This window comes from Erythranthe guttata, chromosome 6, assembly GCF_056151865.1.
Source record: "Erythranthe guttata isolate IM_541 chromosome 6, IM_541, whole genome shotgun sequence".
In the NCBI taxonomy this organism is placed as follows: Eukaryota; Viridiplantae; Streptophyta; class Magnoliopsida; order Lamiales; family Phrymaceae; genus Erythranthe; species Erythranthe guttata.
In genome coordinates this window covers 3,004,845-3,022,681 of record NC_142538.1, presented here as the reverse complement: position 1 = coordinate 3,022,681, position 17,837 = coordinate 3,004,845, and the positions used below count along the sequence as shown (strand labels likewise).

The 17,837-nt window shown below is 36.5% G+C and overlaps 4 protein-coding genes and 2 long non-coding RNA genes across 8 annotated transcripts; 4 read left to right on the top strand and 2 right to left on the bottom strand.

The window, feature by feature from the left end:
* Positions 1-39: 39 nt before the first annotated feature.
* Positions 40-619, bottom strand: LOC148769899 (uncharacterized). The gene is made up of 2 exons (XR_016031691.1): positions 354-619; positions 40-276 (listed from the first exon to the last, which is right to left on the bottom strand). It is a non-coding gene; the product is annotated as an uncharacterized LOC148769899 (long non-coding RNA).
* Positions 620-3,361: 2,742 nt separating this feature from the next.
* LOC148769898 (uncharacterized) lies at positions 3,362-4,108 on the bottom strand. Its single transcript, XR_016031689.1, has 2 exons — positions 3,905-4,108; positions 3,362-3,661 (listed from the first exon to the last, which is right to left on the bottom strand). It is a non-coding gene; the product is annotated as an uncharacterized LOC148769898 (long non-coding RNA).
* A 960-nt stretch (positions 4,109-5,068) lies between these two features.
* Positions 5,069-8,282, top strand: LOC105977793 (xylan O-acetyltransferase 1). Of its 3 annotated transcripts, none has more exons than XM_088819445.1 (6): positions 5,069-5,285; positions 5,569-6,224; positions 6,318-6,489; positions 6,923-7,122; positions 7,216-7,374; positions 7,623-8,282. In XM_088819445.1, the coding sequence occupies exons 2-6, from the start codon at positions 5,629-5,631 to the stop codon at positions 7,969-7,971; spliced, it is 1,476 nt and encodes a 491-aa protein (XP_088675571.1). In that variant the 5' UTR covers positions 5,069-5,285; positions 5,569-5,628; the 3' UTR covers positions 7,972-8,282. The 3 variants fall into 3 exon arrangements, with proteins under 3 accessions (XP_088675571.1, XP_088675570.1, XP_012858627.2); XM_088819444.1 differs by having other exon boundaries at positions 5,258-5,421; XM_013003173.2 differs by lacking the exon at positions 5,069-5,285 and having other exon boundaries at positions 5,433-6,224.
* A 937-nt stretch (positions 8,283-9,219) lies between these two features.
* LOC105977795 (endoglucanase 12) lies at positions 9,220-11,201 on the top strand. The gene is made up of 6 exons (XM_013003176.2): positions 9,220-9,414; positions 9,500-9,913; positions 10,015-10,101; positions 10,189-10,341; positions 10,413-10,697; positions 10,779-11,201. Exons 1-6 carry the CDS (start codon positions 9,220-9,222, stop codon positions 11,094-11,096), a joined length of 1,452 nt encoding a protein of 483 aa, XP_012858630.2. The 3' UTR covers positions 11,097-11,201.
* Positions 11,202-11,487: 286 nt separating this feature from the next.
* LOC105977794 (putative F-box protein At5g60060) lies at positions 11,488-13,193 on the top strand. The gene has a single exon (XM_013003175.2). The coding sequence runs from the start codon at positions 11,661-11,663 to the stop codon at positions 13,071-13,073; it is 1,413 nt and encodes a 470-aa protein (XP_012858629.2). The 5' UTR covers positions 11,488-11,660; the 3' UTR covers positions 13,074-13,193.
* A 1,929-nt stretch (positions 13,194-15,122) lies between these two features.
* On the top strand, positions 15,123-16,747 carry LOC105977503 (F-box protein SKIP23). Its single transcript, XM_088819443.1, has one exon. It carries the CDS (start codon positions 15,220-15,222, stop codon positions 16,612-16,614), a length of 1,395 nt encoding a protein of 464 aa, XP_088675569.1. The 5' UTR covers positions 15,123-15,219; the 3' UTR covers positions 16,615-16,747.
* Positions 16,748-17,837: the final 1,090 nt, after the last annotated feature.

The window sequence follows — 17,837 nt, the reverse complement described above, 5'->3', positions numbered from 1 at the left end:
ATTGGAAACAAAAAAAAAAAAAAAAAAAAAAAAAGAAAGTTGAAGAAAAGCGAGTATTGGTTTTTCTTTTTATTTATGAAGCTGGGAAAATGAGAATGAATTAACAATTATAAGCGCAATTACAATAAGTAGGAGGTCCTTCTCCGCAAAAACTCCAAACATATTCTCTCGGTTTTACGGATTGAATGCACGGTTGAACGCACGCGCCTGCGTCTTTTGGGTCACACGGGAAATCTGGAATGCTATATTTGCATACAGTCCCCGAAACCAAACACTCTGCAAATCCATTAAATAATTAAATAAATAATTCATGTAACGAATTTATAATCAAATAAATAAAATTTAAAGATAACCTGATGTTAGAGCTGCGAGGACAATTAGGAACAAAAACGACTTCACAAACTTTGCGGCCATTGGAATTTTGATATATGATACAAAACCTCTGGTTATAATTTTGCTTAAATAGCAATTTGTAACAAATCTCCAAGATTTTTTATTTTAATATACATTTATTTGCATACCATATAATATAAAAGGGAATGTGTTGATTGTGTTGATATGGATTTAGTGTAAGAAATCTGATTTTCATATCGTGATCTGGCTATTTATTGTAATTTATGATTTGGTATTACTGATTTTTTTTTTCTTTTATTATAACAATTAAATTTGGTCCACACACACACACACATATATATATATATATATATATATATATATATATATATATATATATATATATATATATATATATATATATATATATATATATATATATATGGCTTAAGCTAATATGGGCCGAAGATTCAAACTTTTAATTCTACAATTAAGAACAATATCTATGACAAATGTGCGTAATAAAATATCGGGGCAATTTGCTATAGGTCATCCTATAAGATATTATGTGTGTTAAAATTCATCTAATAAACTCTATTTTTCAGCAAATTTTTGTATTTATAATTTGTCAAAAGTACCCCTATCAATATCCCTATTAATATACGGTAAATATATCTTCAAAATCAAATCCCCTATTTTTCTCCCCTATTATACTGCAAATCCGAAAATTATATTTGCAAAAATCTGGATATCGATTTCTTCCATGTTTCTTCAAAGCAAAAATCTCACCACGAATTTTGAATCCTTCCATAGGTTTGGGTGTTTGATCGTTTGCAGTTTTACCAGGTCGTTTGCATTTTGTCTTCGTTCGATTTGTTGTTCACTAATTTGCATTTGTTTCGTTTGCTGTTTACAAATTTGTTGTTCACTATTTGCATTTGTTTCGTTTGTTGTTTACAAATTACCTGGTCTGAGCATTTTGCCTTTATTCTGTTTGCCTTCGTTCGATTTGTTGTTGCCCTATTTGACTTCGTTCTGTTTGTTGTTTACAAATTGTTTGTTGTTCGGAATCAACAGCTGGTGTTTAGGATTTGCTGTTTACATTTTGCCACGTTGAATGTGTTCAAAGGACCGTGATTGCAGAATTTATACCGCCGTTTATAAGGAGAGAGATCCCAACGCAGGAAGTTCGTAAGTCTGTACAAGAAATATATAAAATTCTCGTGACGTACGACAAAAATAAACGTCGATTTATAATTGGTGGAAAAGAGCTTCAGTTAAGCCCTATTGAGTGCCAACTGATTTTTGGGGTAAAAAGCGGCGCCACCGGCATGAATATAACGTTTAAAAAAAGCAGTCATAAACCGAGGGATGGCATCATAGCAAGGCACTTTCAATCCGTGAAGCGACTACAAGTTAAACATCTAAATGCAACCCTGGATCAATTGATGAAGAAAAACCAAGAACATGACATCGAAGATGTGACGAGGATCGTTCTACTGTTTCTAATGGTCAATTTCTTCTTCACCACCGGAGGGGATGTGGTTCCATGGTCATGGATGAAGTATGTTGAAGATTTGGATAACACCATTAACTATAATTGGGCGCAAGAGAGAACTTCATACTTTCCTCTTTATCATTTTTCGTTTGCAGTTTGCCTTTACCGTTTGTATTTGCAATTTGCAATTTGTGGTTGTTAATATTTGCAATTATTACATTTGTTGTTTTGTAACGTTCAATCACTATCTGTTTTATTTTACGTTCAACAGCCACTGCAAAAAAAAAAAAAAAGGACCAAGCCATTGTTCAACAACATCGAAGAGAGGAGAAGGAATATTAAATGCATACGAACGTCCACGAAATCAATGTCAATGGTGAAAAAGTTCATGGTGTGAAAGAATATGAGCAATTTTCGTTACATTGTTTTCCCGCTGCATTAGGTGAATCTCCCATTGTCGAACTTCGGCACTGGACACTCTTTGTGTGTGACAAATATTTATGCTCGCGAGAACGTTTCAACTCGTATTTGTCCAAAAAAGATAAAAGATGATCCATTTTTTGTTCATGTTGCTAACATGTAAATGGTCCTCGAGAGCGCAAAAAAAAAATCATTGTTTAATGATTCACATTCATTTGTTGTTTCAAATTATTTTTGGTGTTTGATACTACAATTTTCAGTTATAAGTTGCAGTTTGCAGTTTTCTATTTTATGTTGCAATTTATTTTGTTGTCCGGTTTTTTATTATGTTGTTTGCTGAAGTAAAACTAATTAGAAAATGCAAACAAAAAAATGCAATACTATCGATAACATACGGAATAACAATTAAAATCCAACACATATGATCTCAAGAAAATTAATAATTAAGATTGCTATAAAATAATTATGAAAATAGAATTAAAGATTTTTTTAATGAAATGAATGAATTATTAATTTTCACATTAGCTAGAGGCTTGAGAGAGAGAAATAATATAAGTGTGCGAGAGAGAGAGAGAGAGAGAGAGAGAGAGAGAGAGAGAGAGAGAGAGAGAGAGAGAGAGAGAGAGAGAGAGAGGCGTGTGGGTGAGGGGAGAGAGTTGTAACCGTGCAGTATGAAGAGGAGAGAGTGAGATATTTGTGGGATTTTTTTCCTTAATTTTTAAAATTAACTAATTATATAAAAATATTAATTGGGGTATCTTGCACCAAAAGGCGAATCCCTCGCCCTAGGGGCCCCCATCCCTTGGCCCGACAAGGATTGATGGAGGATGTAAATCATGGTAACTCAACGGCCCGTTAAGGTAGCGGACCCGGACCTGGTGCCCACAAGGAACCAACCCTCATTTGGAGTTGAAATTCCCACACTGCGGCTGCCAGGATTCGATCCTAGGACCTATTAATTAATTGGGGTATCTATGTCTATACATAAATAATTTAATTAATTTTAATTGATCAAGGACCTACACCTATATTCATCTAATAGAATGGATCTCCACCTATATAAGTCTAGAATAAGGGGTGTCTAGCCAATTTCCCCTAAAATATCCCATATTTACTAAAAACCGTCATGTGTTTATCATTTCATTTACTAGAACTAGTAATAGAATTACATTATTTTTTTTTTAAATTCATATCAACTTGATTAACAATGCCATATACATTGACAATATTTATTGTTTGAGGTGTCTGATGTACACACGCTTCTGATATATTTTTTTGGATCAATAATTTTTCGGCATTCTTGAACGCATGAATCGGCAATGTTGACGTCGCACTGGCTGTAAATTTTCGACATGCAAACTCTCTCGCAAATAATACAACCGTTTTCTTCTTCACCCCGAACCGAACAATCTGTGCATCCACAAAACAAATGTATTCATTAATTAGTTCTAATTAGTAGTTTTTTAATTATAAAAACTTCACGAATAGCTACGTTAAAAAAGGGTGATAAAAAGAGAGACAATAATATAATTCGTTGTGTCGATTACAATGAATCGGTAATTCGACTTTTTTGGTAGTGCGGTTATAAGATGCATTTCGATTTTACGAGTGATTTCATATTATATAATAACATCCTAAAGACATATTTGATACCTGATGTGAGCGTGATAAGAACAAGAACAACTAACAAAAGGGACCTCGAAATTAGTTTCGACATTTTTCTTAAAAATCTGATTTTTTTTTTTTCTTTCGTTGAACGAGTTCGTGGAATTCCTATGAAATTTATAGCTGAATGATTATTTGTTACCTTCTGCTCGATTTTTTGTAATATGATTATTTGCGTTACATCGTAATAAGCAAACGAGATTGTGAAAATATTTCGTGTTATTATGCAAATTGCAAGCAAATTGCAGTAATTTCTCCATATTTCATAGGGAATATTATATATATATATATATTGTCGTAATTTATTTAATTAAAAAATAAATTATATAAGTACTGTGAATAAATAATTCTTTTTGTAAGCCTGTTTCCAGTTAGTTTCCTTGGCTTCAAATAAACGAAACGTGTGAAATTGCAATATCAAATGCTGGTACATATACATATATGTACCAGCATTGATTTCTTAGTGTATACTTTTCTGAAGCATAAAGGTAGCCATAATTGGGATAACATGATCCCACTTTTAATCATCATTTTATTAAAGAATCTTAATAATTCATCAACTAGAGTATGTTTGTTGCTGACTGCGACAGGGACATTTCATGTGGATATTTCTTTAAGTTTAACATTAATCACACTCATAATTAATTAATGTCGATACCTAAACAACCACCTAATTATCTTTTTTTTATTATTATTATTTTCTTTAATTAATTGTGTTTTTTTGGTTTGTTTGTTGGGATAAATCTATTACATGTAGGCTTGTGCAATACGTACGTGTAGCACCACTCAGTTTTCGATTCAAGAGGCCTTGGCTAGGCTTTGGGTCCGTCTCTGGTTGGAACAAGTGAGTACTTGTTAGTTGACTTATTGTCAAATCCCATTATCAACGGTCGCTCAAGTTTTACGTTCTTTGTATCACGAGAACCATCTCATCAAACAATATATGTAATATCAAACGATATTGTTGATTAATAATTTTTAATAGGCATATTTAGTTGGTCATATACTCATATCTATGTAATTAAGGTCTTCATGTTCACTCCTTTTCTTTCTTTCTTTTTTTAATAAAAAAGTAAATAAAAAATATTTGTTCTTCATATTCTCATCATCCATCTATATTAACGTGGCCTCCACAATTACATTCCCTACCAAATATAAATCTTTAGCATATGACAATGACGCTCAAATTCAAATCTTTAACTTAACTCATCATCTCTCTCTCTCTCTCTCTCTCTCTCTCTCTCTCTCTCTCTCTCTCTCTCTCTCTCTCTCTCTCTCTCTCAGACACACACACACACAGTAGTTAGAAGGTGATCGATCGGCTGAGAAAGACAACACTCCAACCATATACAATTACCATAATTAATCGGTTTGTTTCATTTCACCTAATTAATATATCACTCTTCTCTCCAAATTAAACTAATTAATTAACCAACTACACCACCAACTAATATTAAATCTTTCTCTCTTAATTTCAATCAAGAAGAATAAAAAGATTAATCAATGTTAGTGTGTTCTCTTTAATTATATTTCTCATGCAAAATACTCTTCTTAATCTCTTTGATCATCGTCTTTATAATTTTCTCCTCTTCATTTATATATATTATATATCTCTCACCAAAATTGTCTTCTCTCTCATAATTCTCATGCAGCCTCCTCTCCGCCGCAAATTCAGCCCAGTATTCTTCTCCGCCGCGTCGACTTCATTCTCAATGAAGCCCGCCGCCGCCGCCGTCGGCGGAGGCCGCAAGAGCGGCAATCTGTCGGTATTCGTGGTGGCTATGTCCATCTTCATCTTCGGCTGTTTCATGTACAACGAGGACGTGAAATCAATTGCCGAATACCCGTTCACGCGCCCCACCCAGGAAGTCCAAGAAAACGAGACGGGTTTCAATTTCGCCGGCGGCGACCAAAGCGCCGCCGTTTCGGTGGTGGTGAATTCAAGAACCGTCGTGGAGACTGAAATAGAGGGATCCTCTTCCGATGATGATGATCAGAAACAAGAGGTGAAATCTACCGACCCAGAAATCGAAACGAACGTTGAGGAAAATCACGACGGCGGCGGCGGCGGCGGTGGCCGTGACGACGACGGCGGCGATGATGATGAAGAAGAGGAGATTATTGAACACCCACCAGAAGACTGCGATTTTTTCACGGGGGAATGGGTTTTTGATAACGTCACCCACCCGTTGTACAGAGAGGATGAATGCGAGTTTTTGACGGCGCAGGTGACGTGTATGAAGAACGGCCGGCGAGATTCTCTCTACCAGAATTGGAGGTGGCAGCCCCGAGACTGTTCTTTGCCCAAGTAAACTTTTCTAATTTAATTATTAATATCAACTGATGACTGTAATTAGTGTGATGTGTTTAATTAATTAACTAATTGATTGATTAATTAAAGGTTTAAAGCGAGATTAATGCTTGAGAAAATGAGGAACAAGAGGCTAATGTTTGTTGGGGATTCACTGAACCGGAACCAGTGGGAGTCAATGATCTGTTTGCTTCAATCCGCAGTGCCACGTGGCAGCAAGACCTTGAACAAGACTGGCTCTTTATCTGTCTTCAAAATTCAGGTTTTTTATTTTCTCTCTTTAATTAATATTAATAAATTGTGTCATTTACTTAATTATTTTAATTCATGCATTCTCTTTAATTAATATATATATAAATATCCAAGTTCCTTTTGACTTTTGTTTTAAAACGTGTACAAGACTTCATTGAGGAATCAAGTAGTACAAAGTGTCACACAAGTTGAAGTTTTGTTACCAAATCTAATTATTATTATTATTACACAAAAGTGGGTATCCTTGTTGCTCAAACTACAAGCTAAGCACCTAACTAAAACATTTTTCAAATAATCAACCACCTTTCACCTAATTTAGTGGCACTAACCAAAGATTTTTTATTCCAACTTGTATAGTAAATTTAATTATTGCAGATTATAGGAATTGTTCTATGTTTCAAAATTATTCTTGATTTATAAATGTAGTATAAATTAAATGGCAGGATTACAATGCAACAGTGGAGTTTTACTGGGCTCCGTTCTTGGTGGAATCGAACTCGGACGATCCGGATATGCACAGCATATTGAACAGGATAATAATGCCCGAATCCATCGAGAAACACGGCCGAAACTGGAAGAATGTCGACTACCTCGTCTTCAACACTTACATTTGGTGGATGAACACTGCAGCCATGAAAATTCTGTAAGTCATGAATTAATGTGCATTTGTCTTAATTAAGTTTGTTAATATTAATTAATCTCGGAGTTTAATTGATTAAATTAATGAATGAAATAGGCGAGGATCGTTCGACGAAGGCGCGACGGAGTTCGAAGAAATTCCGAGGCCTGTGGCTTATGAAAGAGTGTTGACGACTTGGTCTAATTGGGTTGACCGAAACGTCGATCGAAATCGAACCCAAGTTTTCTTCATGAGCATGTCTCCCCTCCACATCAAGTAATTAATATTTCAATTATTAAATCCTAATTTTATTTTATTTTATTATTTTTAAGTTCTTTGATTTAGTAATCAACCACTTCCTTTTTTTTTTTTATAAGAATCAACCACTTCCTAATCACTGATAAAAAAGTTCAAATACATTATTGTAGTGTGGGACAAGTTTAATTAAAATTTGACTTAATCGATTGTAGGGAAAGATTGATTTTATTCCTGATTTTGATCTCTAATTTTGAATATTGGAATAGGAGTTTGGATTGGAATAACCCGGATGGGATAAAATGTGCTAAAGAGACAGCCCCGATACTGAACACGTCAATGCCGTTGAACGTGGGCACGGATCGGAGGCTATTTGCTGTGGCGGCAAATGTGACCAAGTCCATGAAAATGTCTGTGAGTTTCATGAACATCACAGCGCTGTCGGAATACAGAAAAGACGCGCACACGTCTGTCCACACAATCCGGCAGGGTAAAATGGTGACGCCGGAGCAGCAGGCGGATCCGGCGACTTACGCCGATTGCATACACTGGTGCCTCCCTGGATTGCCGGACACGTGGAACGAGTTTCTCTACGCTCGTATTATATCACGGTCCTGACAAATTATAAATGCACGTGTTAATCTCAGATTAACATGTGCTTGGTAAATATTTTTCTAGATGCATTTCGAAATCTGGATTTTTATTTTTATTTTTTTGGCGTTTTTGTTGATATATCGTATATGAATCGGCAATTTATCTTGGCCGTTGATTGAAAATATCAAACGTTGCAAGGAACGTTTTTTTGTAAAAAATGAAATCGGTTCGAAGAAAGTACAAATGAAAGAGAAATTGTAACTAACTTCTTTTATGTAAATTTTGTGTTACTTTTTCATTCTTGATATTGGTTTGAAATTGTTTTGGGCTTCAAATTAGTGTTTTTTTTTTGTTTTTTTTTTTTTTGCTTTTTGGGGTGGTTTGACTTTTGTCAACCGAACCAACTCATAAATGCTAATAAAGTCAATTAATTAGAAGCCGAAAACATGTGATTGGTTAGATTTGGTTAAGCGAGTGTGGCTATTGGCTTGCATTAGACCCACGTGGCGCGTTACATTTTAGGCCCATATGTCTTGTCTGGTTTTATTTTTATTACAATGTTTTTTATAAATAATTTTGAAAATTATACTCACATTATATATAATTAACGAGATCATTAATTCTCAAAGGTTGTAATTAAACATTGATCTTATCAGAAAAATCCTTTTCCTTCCACTAATTCAAAAACATCATGTGCATGCATGGTTCTCTGCACGTAGTGATCTTCTGGGTGGCATTTTCTTTGATTTATTTTATATATATCAAAATATAGTACGTAATCATGACTTGCCATATTATTTGATTAAGTATAACAAATTAAATTTGTATCGCAATCTATGTGCAAGATCATCGACACAGTGTGGCGTATACATAAATCTTGAATTTATGACCTTAATTATGATGATATTTCTGCCATTTACAAACAGTCCAACAAAATATTGGTATACCATATTTAAAAGGTAATCTTTTTATTCTGTACCTTATTCTATAAATAATCACTAATAAATGCCTTTGACCAATATCTCATTCCTAACAATATAAGATCAATCAGTGCAATTCCTGCTCGCAAACGCTTCAATTAATTACTTATATATAAATTCCTTGACTAATGCTATTCTAATATCTTTTAATTAATTTTACCATAATCAATTAATATATTTTAATTTCCACATAGAAAAAAAAATAAAAAAATATTTTCACAGTTACTTATTATATATATTAGGGCAATATATATATCAAGAAGAATTTTAATTTGCAGTAGAAATAAAAAATATGTCTAGATTGTGTTACTTAGCATTAGTTATAAGTTTTGTAGCTTTATTTCAGAATGCTGCATCAATAGATTATGGAGCAGCCCTAACAAAATCTTTGTTGTTCTATGAAGCACAAAGATCTGGTAAGCTACCGCCTACTCAGCGCGTGCAATGGCGTGGAGATTCTGCTCTTACCGACGGCAAAGATTCCGGGGTAATTAATTAAAAACTAAAAATCCCTATTTTTACTAATAAAAAAAATTATAGCGATTTTTCAATAAATAATAAATATGGTATAGGTGGATTTGACCGGAGGATATTACGACGCCGGCGACAATGTGAAGTTCGGCTTCCCGATGGCGTATACAGTGACAATGCTGGCGTGGAGCGTGGTTGAATTCGGGCCTCAACTTAGGGCCCGAAATGAGTTGTCGAATGCTTTGAGGGCCATTAAATGGGGGACCGATTATCTAATTAAGGCCCATGTAGAGCCTAATGTGATGTACGGTCAAGTCGGAGATGGCGGGTCGGATCACTCGTGCTGGATGAGACCCGAGGATATGACGACGCCGAGAACCGCTTACAAGATCGACGAGCAGCACCCGGGTTCGGATCTTGCCGCCGAATCTGCCGCCGCATTGGCGGCGGCAGCCATTGCTTTTCAAGAGTCACAGCCTAGTTATTCGTCCAGGCTCCTCAACCATGCAGAACAGGCAAACCCTCTCTCTCTCTCTCTCTCTCTCTCTGCCTTATTTTGTTAAGAAAAAGTAAATTCTGGGGCTTTTTTGTAATTTATTTTTGTGAATTGCGACAGTTATTTGACTTTGCAACAAAATACACCGGTAAGTACCATGACAGTATTCCTGGGGCTGGGCAATTCTATTCAAGCAGTGGATTTGAGGTACATTTTATTAACTTTTCAAAAAAATTCTTTAAATTGAATAATCACACATTTTCAATTGCAATTTTTTTCTAATTTATTAATTAGGACGAACTTTTGTGGGCTGCAACATGGTTATCACTAGCCACTAACGACAAAACCTACTCAGACATCGTTACTAAATCCTCCAACTTCGGTGGAACCAGAACTATGTTTTCATGGGACGACAAATTTGTCGGCGCTCAAATCCTTATCTCTAAGGTAGATAAACATATAATATAATTTACATATTGAATTAATAATATAAAATTAATAATTAATTTTAATTTCAGGGTGTTATAGAGGGGAAATTTAAATCAGAAAATGGAAATTTGGAGCAAGCGAAAAACTACGGTGAAGAATACATTTGCAACTGCATGCAAAAAGGAAACAACAACGTGCAGAAAACAAACGGTGGTTTGCTCTGGTTTCAAGAATGGAATAATCTTCAATACGTCACTACGGCGTCGTTTATCATCACCACCTACGCTGACATTCTCAACGCCGCCAAGACCACTATCCAATGCCCAGGTGGCACTGTGGGCCCACAGGATTTGATCTCCTTCGCCAAATCACAGGTACACGTCATCAATTGGTCATTTTACCAATATACCCCAGTTCAATTTACAATTAAATAGTGTACAAATATTCTTTTTTAGGTGGATTACATATTGGGGTCCAACCCGAAGCAAATGAGCTACATGGTAGGAATCGGGTCGAACTATCCGAAAAGGGTCCACCACAGAGGAGCATCGATCGTGTCCATTAAGAAAGATCCGAGTCCGGTTAGTTGCCAAGCCGGTTTTGATGAGTGGTTCCATAGGAATGCGGATAACCCGAATGTTCTTGATGGGGCGATTGTCGGTGGCCCGAATCAGAGCGACGAGTATTCTGATGATAGAGAAAATTACCAACAATCCGAGACTGCTACTGCAAATATAGCACCGTTTGTTGGTGTTCTTGCCCGGTTTGCCTAAATGTTTTATTATACTATGAAGAAATATCGGTGTTAATTAGTAGAAGATATTGAAATTTATGCGATTTTTCATTGATTTAGATATAACACTTGACGAATTAATGTTCATGGTAACTCAACATAAATTTGATTTAATAATTTACATAGTTATATAATAAATTTATGAGGGTCTATTATATATATGTTATACCGGGTAGTCTTTACCATTCATATACACATTAAAACATACGCACCCATATTGTTGTGCGTAGATAACTGTAAAAAAATTAGCAGGTGTAGTCTTTAACGATAAAATATTAGAATAAATTTATTCTAATAAGCTCTAATTTCATATGAAATGTTAAAAAATCACTAGGTCCAGTCTTCAACGGTAAAATATTAAAATAAATTTATTCTAATAAGCTCCAATTTCATATGAAATGTAATTTCTTCTTCAATAAAGCTCTACGTACACCTATATAAATTGCAGTTTCCAGAAATTCCGATCAAAATCAAATCACAAAAATAAACCGTCCCCTTTGTGCAAACCATTTCTTCTAGGGTTCCGTCAATTTCACCGGAAAAAATGGGCGATAACAACGAAATCGCAATCCCATGGTCCGATCTACGAACGGAACTTCTCGAAGAGATAGTCAACCACCTCCACACTGAGACCGACGTCCGCCGCGTGCGCGCGGTTTGCCGTTCATGGCGCTTCTCTACGGCGCCGTTCCAGAAATTACCCGCTACGTCTCTCCATCTCCCTTTCCCGTTCGAAGGAGATACTCTCCCGGAGCACGACGGCGCGTATTTCACCCTCACCGAAAGGACCGTTTACCGCGTTGAAGCCCCCGAGGGCAAAACCCCCAATTTCTGGCTGGTCAAGACCGAAGCAGCTTCGGAAGACGGCAAATTGCGCATTCTGAATCCTCTCAGCCACCGCGAAATAAAAATTCCGCCGGGAAATCAGATGCCCAAGGTACTCAACACTCTGGATTTCGGCGTCTCTGAGGTATGCAAGTCTTACGCGCTTCGGTATGTGAATCCTTGTAATCCAAACCCTAGGAACGATTACAAATTTGCCAAGAAAGTAGTTGTGGCTGCTTGTGTAGATAGTGATGAATACGCTGTAATGGCAATTGATGAAAGCTACCAACTGTGGTATATAAAATCCAACGAGAAGAATTGGACAATGGTGCCCGACTATATCTTTCTCGATATTATCAGCTGTAATGAAAGAGGACAGTTCCTTGGGGTTGATTACTATACTGCAGTTTGGGTTTTCAATTTCAAGTTAGAGGTGGTGAATGAAGTTGCTCCCCTCACGGATCTCCGTTTGTCGGATGTACATCTCCATTCGTCGAAAGTACATTTGGTCGAGATTTCCAACGAGTTGTTCTTGATTGAAGAGATCACAGATAAGTATCGAAGAGAGTGCACTTGCGACAACGAGGAAATCGGATGTCAATGCAAGACTCCGATCAAGAACACCGCTGTTGAGATTGTGATTTCCAGGTTTGATGAAGGGACAGAAGAATTTGTCGAGGCGGATATGGCTGCGATTGGCGACCGCATTATTTTTGCCGGTGATGATTGTTCATTCTCTGTTTCTGCACAAGGGGTCAATGGGGGTCGGGTATTTTATACCGATAAGTACATATGTTTTCGAACTGGAAATGAAAAGAATGACGACGACGACGACCATGGGTTCAATTACGTTTACGGTTACGAAGAGGTGACTGACGACGATGACACTGATTGTGGGTCTGATTGCGACGAGCTCTGTGTTTGTTGTTTTTCTGCCAGTCCTGCAAAAAGAGTAGTAGACGATTTTGTGCCGGACGATGATGTTAAAACCGTCTTCAGGGGATTAAATGGTCATAATAGCGGTGTGTATGACTTTGAAACCGGTGAATTGGGTTCACTGCTCATGTTTCCTCACTATGCAGATGTGTTTTGGCCGCCACCTTCTTGGCTGAGCCGCCGCCGCAGCAGTTAGTAGTTTTGTCCGTCTGTTGTGAGGGTACTGTATTTTTCACAAACTTTAGAACAAACACAAACTTTTGTCATCTGTATAGAGTAGTAAGCTGTTGGTGTTCGAACGTGAATTTGATTGCAATACTGTTACCTATATATGTATATACATATGATGCTATTCTTATAGACATTTATTTTCCATTGGGCAAACAAATTTAGAGTTATTTTTAAGATAGATTGTTTTTAGGGTAAATTACACCTATACCCTGGAGGTTTGCTAAAATAACTTTAAGGTTCCTGTAGTTTCGGTAATTACGATCACCGTTGAAACATTGTTAGAAACCCTAACGGAATAATGCATTGGATAAGTTATTCTGTTAGGGTTCAAACGGACTATTAGTTTCAGCCATTGGTGGAGACAACATAGAGTCAGGGGGTGATATGACTTTCGTAACATTGCTTAAATTCTTATTATTTTATATAGGATTTATAAATTTTTGTATGTGGTAGCATTAACAGCCCCGCGCGAAACAAATATAGTGCATATCGGTCTCCAAGACATGAAATTTTAGCTCCAGTAATTGCTTCAGGGTTGTGGTTGTAATTATCAATACCACGGGGACCTTCAAGTTATTTTAGTATACCTCAGGGTTATGGATAATTTACCCTTGTTTTTATTAATATTATTATTATTTATTAATCTTTTAATTGTCTATTGTTTCTGAATGGGACTTGTACAAAATCATTTGAAGATATTAAAAACTTGGTGGGCCTGTATGGATTGTTTTATACCGTCCCTAAATATGGGCCGGTGATCCGATGATGTAATCCGTGGGCTTCCAAAAGGCCCAATAGCTGCACATGTATGGATAAGTTATTAAATCAGAATATAAGGATTAAATATGATATATTTATTCTTCATCTAAGAAAATTTATTTATTTTTACAAAAATTACATTATTAGAAACCTTCGCAACTCCAATGGTAAAGTATCAAAATCGATTATCAAATATTAATTTGATACTCGTTTTATTATTTTAATATTCATTTACTCCAACCACAGCCACAGGCATTAAATGAACCATCTAATTTTAAATATAAGCATAAATATATTTAATATTGATACGTGTCAATTTTTAATTGGTTTGTTGAGTAGTTAATGTTTTGATACTTCTTTTTCCAGGATGCATTTTTGCATCTCGGGAAGGTAAATATCAAAATAACTACCAATTTAATTCCCCCATTGGAGACGAAAATTTATGTTTTTGGGCATCAAAATAGAAGTTATTCCATTTAATTCCCCATTTAATTCCTCCACTGGAGTTGCTCTAAGAAGTAAGAACAACTCCAATGGGGGAATCAAATGGAGTATTAACTGATAAAACTTCCATTTTGATTTCCAAAACTCAAAATTTTGTCTCCAATGGAAGCATTAAAGGGGTAATTTATTTGATACTTCATTTCCTAGAGGTGCAAAAATGCACCCAAAAAAATCAAGTATCAAATATTCCTAGAAATTAGGAACCGCAATTTCAACGTAAAAATAATAAATTTTCTAACAAATTCTTATGGAATAGGGATCAAATATATCTATTAATTTATGTTTAATATATTTTTTAAATTAAAATAATTTATTTGATTTCTACGGGTTGGGGCATATAAATTTTTTCGAAGTATCAAAGTATTATTTCAAGCATCAATTAAGAGTCTAGATGTCTCATTTTAATACCTACCATTGGAGGTGCTCTAAGAAATAAAAAGGGAAAAACCAACAAATAAGATCACATAAATAGATCTATGGAAAAACAATATTTACACCGAATTGTTTAGATGATGATATATCTAATGAAATATTCTTCCACATTTAACTTTTCACACAAAATATATATTAGTAAGATTGTATATATAATATATATGGATCTGTACAATAAAGATTACATCATTACATATATATAAGCCAATTTCACACTTGATTAGTCACGAGTCCACGTGTCATAAGATGAGGGATTCTTCTTCAACAAGCTCCACGTACGGTTACACTTTCCAACTCCTATATAAATGTGCAATTCCCCAAAACTACACCACCCAAAGCTTGAAATTCAAAACCGGCTCCAAAATTCCAATCACAAAACGATTCTAGGGTTTCTGCAATTTCAATCGGAAGAAGAAATGGGGAGCAGCAGCAAAATCGCAATCTCATGGTCCGATCTCCCAAATGAACTCCTCGAAAAGATAACCAACTGCCTCGACACTGAAACCGACGTCCGCCGCCTCCGCGCCGTTTGCAATTCATGGCGTTCCTCTACGACGCCGTTTAAGAGATTCCCACCCACGCCTCTCAAGCTCCCTTTCCCCTTCGCCGCCGGCGGCGCCGGTACCAGCGATCCGAAGCACGACGGCGCGTGCTTCACCCTCACCGAAAGGACCGTTTACCGCGTCCAGCCGCCTGGATGCAATGCGCAGCCCGATTTCTGGTTGGTGAAGATCGAAACTTGCGAAAATGGCAAGGTGCGCATGTTGAATCCTCTCAGCGACCACGAAATCAAAATTCTGCCGGAAAATCCGATGCCAAAGGTGCTGAACACTCTCGATTTCCGCCTTTCCGAGGTATGCAAGTCCTACGCGCTTCATTGCACAAATCCTTCTGAACCGAATCAGAAAATTGATTTCAAATTTGCTAAGAAAGTTGCCGTGCACGCTTCCGTCGAGAACGGCGAGTACGCTATAATGGCGATCGACGACAAAAATAAGCTCTGGTACATTAAATCCGCCAACCAGAATTGGACGGTTGTGCCCGGTGATTATAACAACTTCCTCGATATTGTCAATTACAAGGGAAAGTTCCGCGGTATTGATTACTGGGGGCGCTCGTGGTTTTTCGGTTCGATGTTGGAGGTGATTGGATCTACCTACTTCAGATCCCTAGAAGCATCGAAAAGGCACTTCGTCGATGTTTCCGATGAGTTGTTTCTGATTGAGGAGGTCACTGATAAGGATAAAAGAATCTGCAAATGCTACGACATCGATTTGGGATGTCAGTGTAACTTTCCGAGAACTCCAATTAAGAACACTGCTGTGCAGATTATAATCTCGAGGACTGATCTAAATGATAAAGAATGGGTAGACGGAAGAACGACGATTGCTAAATTGATGGGCAGATATATTTTCGTGGGCGATGATTGTTCGTTCTCTGTTCCTGCACCACGAGTGAGAGGGCCGCTCGTGTTTTATACTGACCGGTACATCTTTTTTCGAACCGAAGAGGAGAAGAAGCGGTGCGGTTCTGATGAAGGGTTCGATCGCGATTACGGCAATGAGTACGACGATGATAGTGACTGTGGGTATAATGTTTTCGAGTGTGATTGTTGTGATTCTTCGGATGATGAAACTGCTGCGGTTGATAGCTTTGTGCCGAGTGATGATGTTAGGATCAAGTTTCGGGGATTGCATGGTCATAATAGTGGTGTGTACGATTTTCAGAGCGGTAAATTGGGTTCGGTGCTAATGTTTCCCGATTATGCAAATGTGTTCTGGCCGCCCCCTTCTTGGCTGAACCGCGGTTAAGGTTTTTCGTCTCAATATGAATTTGTAAGTCTTCGACTCTCTGTTGTTCGCTATTTGATTGGATCTATTTCTGAATTGTTTGATTGATTGCTGCTAGATTTTTAGGGGTATCTGAAATGGATAATCATGATTAGAATATGATAGTTCACTAGTGTTTTGGTAGTGTACCATGAGTGTCGGATTATTGAGCTTGTAATGAAGCCGAATCTTGTATTGAATATAGGTTAGTGGTGGTCACTTAACTTGCAGATGTGATGTTTAGCTGTGATGTTTAGCAGTATATATGATTCACATTTTGAAGCTTGTATCTGGCATCGGCCATTTGTATTCGCTTTGGCTTTGTATTCCTGTAATTGAGATGAATAAACGAAGAGCTTCGAAATAGCTCAACTTTACCGTATTATGGTCTGTACAGTAACAGGATGGTTCTCGATTTCACCAGTAAATTCACGAACTTGTCTAAACTCGTAATCAAGGAAATCCTAACTAGAAAACCACTAGAGAGGGAGAAAATCAAGAAAGGTGGTATTCGGTTAATGTACTATAATCAGGATTCAGCACTAATAGATAGATACCTGCTGAAATGTCGAAAGACAGTGAAGAATAAAATACATAGCTCCATGGTTGATTGTTGAGCATTACTATTAGAAATTGGAAACAGGCCCTTCGTGTTTATTCATATTGTCAATTCGATCCCTCTTGTTTTACAGAATATTTGTATGGGCACTAATGCAGGTGGTAGCTCTCAAGGTTGGTTTTGGATGCTTGATAGAGGAGGAAGGCAGCAATTTTTGCTTTTAAGATATGTATATATGCAGCAGTTGGTTGCTGTTGATGTTTCTGCACAATTTCTCAATTGGGTTTTTATTTATTTATCTTTTCCTTCTGAAATTGTACTTTCCTAATTACTTTCTTACCGTTTAATGTTGAATGAAGTGTTATTTATTATTGAAATGTTAAATGTTGTTTCAATTTTACTAATACCAATTTGACTTCAAACCTGATTTTTTTATATTTCTATTTTGATTTTGGCAAAATTCGAAACATGAAAACTGTAGTCCTTTGGGTTAGTTTTCTAATTCAACTCAAATCTGCTAGATTGGATGACGTGTGACAAAGTTATGCATGAATGAGCTATATTTTGAATTTTAGATACTTCAATATATCAAAGTTGTGGGTTGTGTCAGTTGAATCATGTGTATGACATTCAATTTTGGTGATTC

Coding starts and splice junctions, on each gene's coding strand:
- LOC105977794 (XM_013003175.2), top strand. CDS start 11,661: ATGGGCGATAACAACGAAATCGCAATCCCATGGTCCGATCTACGAACG.
- LOC105977503 (XM_088819443.1), top strand. CDS start 15,220: ATGGGGAGCAGCAGCAAAATCGCAATCTCATGGTCCGATCTCCCAAAT.
- LOC105977793 (XM_013003173.2), top strand. CDS start 5,452: ATGCAAAATACTCTTCTTAATCTCTTTGATCATCGTCTTTATAATTTT. Junction 7,123..7,215: donor ACTGCAGCCATGAAAATTCT/GTAAGTCATGAA, acceptor TGAATGAAATAG/GCGAGGATCGTTCGACGAAG. Junction 7,375..7,622: donor ATGTCTCCCCTCCACATCAA/GTAATTAATATT, acceptor ATATTGGAATAG/GAGTTTGGATTGGAATAACC.
- LOC105977795 (XM_013003176.2), top strand. CDS start 9,220: ATGTCTAGATTGTGTTACTTAGCATTAGTTATAAGTTTTGTAGCTTTA. Junction 9,914..10,014: donor TCCTCAACCATGCAGAACAG/GCAAACCCTCTC, acceptor GAATTGCGACAG/TTATTTGACTTTGCAACAAA. Junction 10,698..10,778: donor TCTCCTTCGCCAAATCACAG/GTACACGTCATC, acceptor ATTCTTTTTTAG/GTGGATTACATATTGGGGTC.